A 4,899-nucleotide genomic window follows, 5' to 3' on the forward strand; every position below is an offset into this window, starting at 1 on the left:
ACTATGCTTTCAGCGCCACAGTGGTCATTATCTCATGGAAAACCGAGGGGAAGTGTGAAAAGCTGTGCTGTACAGAATTTATAATAATGAATACAACATTAAATAGGAAAGATGAAATAATCAGGTGACATATGATATGATTCACAGAGGTTTAATGAATATTTTAAGAGCAGTTGAAACAAAACATTATGTAATGGAGCAGGTGGGTTTGACTCAGCCCTTAAAGAAGGAGTATAATTTGGAAAGATTGATATTATTTTTCAAGTAGCATCTATTAAATTTGTAGGTATACAATGCACAGTCACTCCATACTATGAAGGAGAAGTAGACTACCAGGGAACATAGCAGCTATGAAGGATGTTGGTCTGACTAGAATAGAGAGTATAATTTGGCAAATAATGTGAAAAAAATTTTGTATAATATGAATAAAGCAGATTTTGGAGTACCTAAAAAAGTCTTGAAATGTCTAAATGTATGAGGTCCTGAACAGGCAATTTCATCTCTACAACAAACACTAACGAGATAAATCAAACTTTAAGAATAGCATATCTGCAAGCACGAGTTACATGGACTGATTTGAGAGAGATGAAGAAGAGAGGTCAACAGAAAACTATTGTAATAATTCCACTAAAGTGGTGATTCTGAGAATGGGCAGAGAGAGGGAGAAGGAAATTATTTAGGGTTTCTGTTATTGTTTTGCTGTTATAAGACAAACATAATTTATACATAGCTCGCAAATTCAACTAAGCAACTATGTACAGACATATGTGACTGGTTTTTCTGTATATAGAGTTTTCTATAGGAGGCTGGCATGGTGCTTATTTGTCATGACTACAAAAACAGCCTTGTCCTCATTTGCAAGACAATAACGCTTTGGTGTAGGCATGAAAGTAAATACCTATTTTAAACAAGATTTGATCATCAAACTGTAAAGATCATCCATTAGTAAGATTCTCTTTCCCCCATTTATTCCAACTGCAGCTGTTTTAATTCAAATTTAAAACTTCCCCAGCATTAGCCTATCATCCTGAACATTAAGATTAACTCTTAGAAATATCTTTTTAAAGGCAAATATTGCCACACTTGAAACCTTTCAATAGCTATCCAAAAAGTTATGAGATAATGGCAAGGCTCTCTATATGCACAAAGCCTTTCCATCATTCAATACCTGCTTTTCTCACTACCTTATCTGTTAATACTCGGCCTTGTACTTCAACACTATAAAACAAGTACATCACCATGTTACACCTAAAGCTTTTCTTATGGTGTGCTTTATGTCAGAATGCTACTATATTAGTTTTCTATTGTTGCATAATAAATTATTATAAACAATGATTTAAAACAACTCACATTATAATTCTGTAAGTTAGACGTCTGATGTATTAGTGGGCTAAAATCAGGCTGTTGACAAGCCTGCATTCTTTTCTGGAGGCACTGGAGGAGGATCAAGTGCCTTTTCCAGCTCCTAAGGTTACCTATATTTCTTGACTCTTGGCACACATCTTTCATGTTCAAAGCCAGTGAAATTACATCTCTCTGTACCTTCCTTCTAAAGTCAGATGTCCCTCTGACCACAGCCAGGAAAAGCTATCTATGTTGAATCACCTGAGTAATCCAGGATAATCTATGTATCTCAAAAATCTATAAATTTAATTACATGTGCAAAGTATCCTTTTATGAGATAAGGTGATATATTCACAAATTTTAAGAATTAAGACATTAAAATCTTAGTAGGATGGGAGGGGGGGGAGGATTTACTATGCTTAAAACAAAAGCATTTCCTCAACACTTTTCTTTCTCCCAATTAGCTTAGCAGGATGTAGCTTAAATATACATCGCCTGTTAGTTTGCTAACACCTTCTTGCTCTAAGTATACCAAATTTATATCTAAATTGTGTTTTCTTTCACAGTGTACTGATTTCTACAACATACTTTCTTTTTTTAAAAAATACATTTTTATTGATTTCAGAGAGGAAGGGAGAGGGAGAGACAGAAACAACAATGATGAGAGAGAATTATGGAACGGTTGCCTCTTGCATGCCCCACCTTGGGAATTGAGCCCAGAACCCTGGCATGTGCCCTGAACTGGGAATCCAACCATGACCTCCTAGTTCATAGGTTGACACTCAACCACTGAGCCATGCTGGTTGGGCACTACAACATAATTTCAACAATCATTAACCTTTAATTGTTTGAATATTGTTTGCCTTTGTTAAATTATAAATCCCATGACTTATAAATGTCTGTATGTCTTATTTATTTTTGCATTGCTTAACACATACTTGGGCAAAGAAGGGCCTGAAAAATATGTTTGTCAGTTTGTGAATTCATGAGTAACCATCATTGAATAAAAGTACTGTTCATTTTCTAAGCTCAAAATCTGTTAGCATCTCTGTGAACAGTGGATTGAAATATACTATGTCAATCACCTCAGGTTAGAGCACATGATCGCAGCCCTAGGCAGCTCCTTTCCTACTGCCACAATCACACCAAGCCCAAAGCAAAAGCTGTAGTGTTTGCCAAATGTTGCTGTCTGCTTTGTTAAAGGCCAGAAGACTTACCTCCCCTGTTACTTCTCTCAACCCAAATTATTCTTACATCAGTGTTCACTACCTCACCTTATTTTCCACATTCAAACTGACACAATTGCTATAGAAGTTTCTCTCTCAACCACTCATCAGTTTTTCTGTTCTTTCTCTCTCTCTCTCAACCATTTACCATTGTTCCTGTTCTTTCCATCTCTTCTGCAAGAATAATCATCTTAAATCATAATCTTATGCAAGAACTTTTTATGGCCTCCTAATTTGGCTTCTTGCATCAATCTCACCCTCCACTCATTCTACCATGGTACTGGTTATGATGATTTGTTTTCTGGATGACTATAATGGCTTCCTATTTACACTTCCTTATTAATTCTTCCCTAATTAATTTTCTATATTATAGACAGAGTGAATCTCTTTAAATGTAAATGTGTTTGTTTTTTTACTTTCTTAGCTAACTAGTTCATTGATTTCCCATTCCCCTAAAAGTATAGTTTCTACTCTTTTTAAGACATAAACTAACCATGACACTCACATAAGTATTCCATTTTATTCTATTTTCTTTTTTTAAGTAACCTAGGATCTTCTGCATGATATACCCATCATTGCAGAAACACACAGGATGAGTTAAATGACAAATGTGCTAGATAGTCTTGAAGTGGCCAATCTCATGTGAGAACTGGCTCTATATAAACCTCATAGAGGAAGATTTTGCCTTTGGCTCTTTGCCACGCCCTTTCTTGATCCTGCACTAAAACTGTGCAGGAACATGACATCCTCATACTTCCCTTTAGCTGTTCAAAGCTTTTCTTGATAGCATCTTATCCACGCCTGCTTTCCTCAGAGATGCCTCAAGTCAAAATTACAAATATTGTATTGACATATATTACTCAAAAGATATATATATTATTTTCAAACCTGGTCAATGTGGAGGTACGCTTGTAATTCAGAGATAAGAAGGCATAAAAAATTGTCTCTTTTTGTTCATTGACTCCTGATCGTTCTGATATAGTCAGTTAGTCCTTCACCCCCACCCCATTCTCTACTCTTTTCTGACATGTGAGAAAACAGCGACAACAAAAAACAACTTCAGATATTTCCCTGAATGCATTTCTTCTCTCACACCTTTGCTTTTCTTTTCACACCTGAATGCATTTCTTCTCTCACACCTTCAGCTTTTCACATGCAGTTCCTTCAGACTGGACTGTAATTTCCTATTTTGACTTCCCAAGTCTTATATGTCCCCTTAAGGCTCCCAAGACAAGGAAACCTTTCTTGACACTCTCTTCCCCCTGCTGGAGGAAGATATTTCTTTTTGCTTCTATATCAACTTCTCTTTATTATGAGTAATATAATCCTATGTATATATCTGTTTAGTAAATAAGTAAAAGCCTCCTTCATTTTATGCACATTAGATATTACAAAGATAGAGAAGTAAGGATACATTTAAGGAAATAATGACTCTAAGACTAGACCCAGCTAGTCACAAAAGACATGGGTCACACGATCGCGGATCTGTTTGGTCTTCACACTGTAGATGATGGGGTTCATCAGAGGAGGGAACAGAAGATACACAAAGCCCATGATCACTTGGACCAGATGAGGTGCCTGCTTCCCAAAGCGGTGGATGATGGACAAGCCAATCATGGGAGTGTAGAAGAGGAGCACAGCACAGATGTGGGAAACACAGGTGTTAAGAGCTTTGAGTCTCTCAGCCTTGGATGCAATGGACAGCACGGTATGCAGAATCAGGGCATAGGAGAAGAGAATGAGCAGTGAGTCTATACCCACTGTGGACACAATGACAAACATGCCATAGATGCTATTGTCTTTGATGTCTGCACAGGCCAATTTCATCACCTCTTGGTGGAGACAATAGGAATGTGAGAGGACAAGGGAGCCACAATAAGAGAATCTTTTGAGCATAAAAGGCAATGGGAAAATGAGTGCTACACTGCGGCCCAGGGAAGCCAGGCCAATTCTGCCAATGACTGTGTTGGTGAGAATGGAAGCATAGTGCAAGGGGCGACAGATGGCCACAAAGCGGTCAAAGGCCATAGACAGTAGCACAGAGGACTCCAGGAAGGACAAACAGTGAATGAAGAAGAGTTGAGCAAAACAAGCATCCTGACTGATATCACGCACCCCGATCAAAAAGATGCCAAGCACTGTAGGGAGTGTGCAAAGAGACAGACCCAGGTCCGTCAGAGCCAGCATGGACAGGAAGAGGTACATTGGCTCATGGAGCGAGGGCTCTGTTTTAATGATAAAAACAATTGTGCAGTTGCCCAGGATGGAAGCCAGGTATATGAAGCATAATGGGATGGAGATCCAGATGTGCATGTGCTCCAGCCCAGGA

The 4,899-nt window shown here is 38.0% G+C and overlaps 1 protein-coding gene across 1 annotated transcript in view; it reads right to left on the reverse strand.

Moving 5' to 3' along the window:
* Nucleotides 1-3,982: 3,982 nt before the first annotated feature.
* LOC102767587 (olfactory receptor 51G2) overlaps nucleotides 3,983-4,899 on the reverse strand; it is a 6,407-nt gene continuing 5,490 nt past the window's right edge. Inside the window, exon 4 of the mRNA XM_006762369.1 lies at nucleotides 3,983-4,898. Within this exon, the coding sequence (XP_006762432.1) occupies nucleotides 4,020-4,898 (879 nt within the window). The 3' untranslated portion in view covers nucleotides 3,983-4,019. The remainder of the gene's footprint in view (nucleotide 4,899) is intronic.

This window comes from Myotis davidii, unplaced genomic scaffold (genome assembly GCF_000327345.1).
Source record: "Myotis davidii unplaced genomic scaffold, ASM32734v1 scaffold58, whole genome shotgun sequence".
In the NCBI taxonomy this organism is placed as follows: domain Eukaryota; kingdom Metazoa; phylum Chordata; class Mammalia; order Chiroptera; family Vespertilionidae; genus Myotis; species Myotis davidii.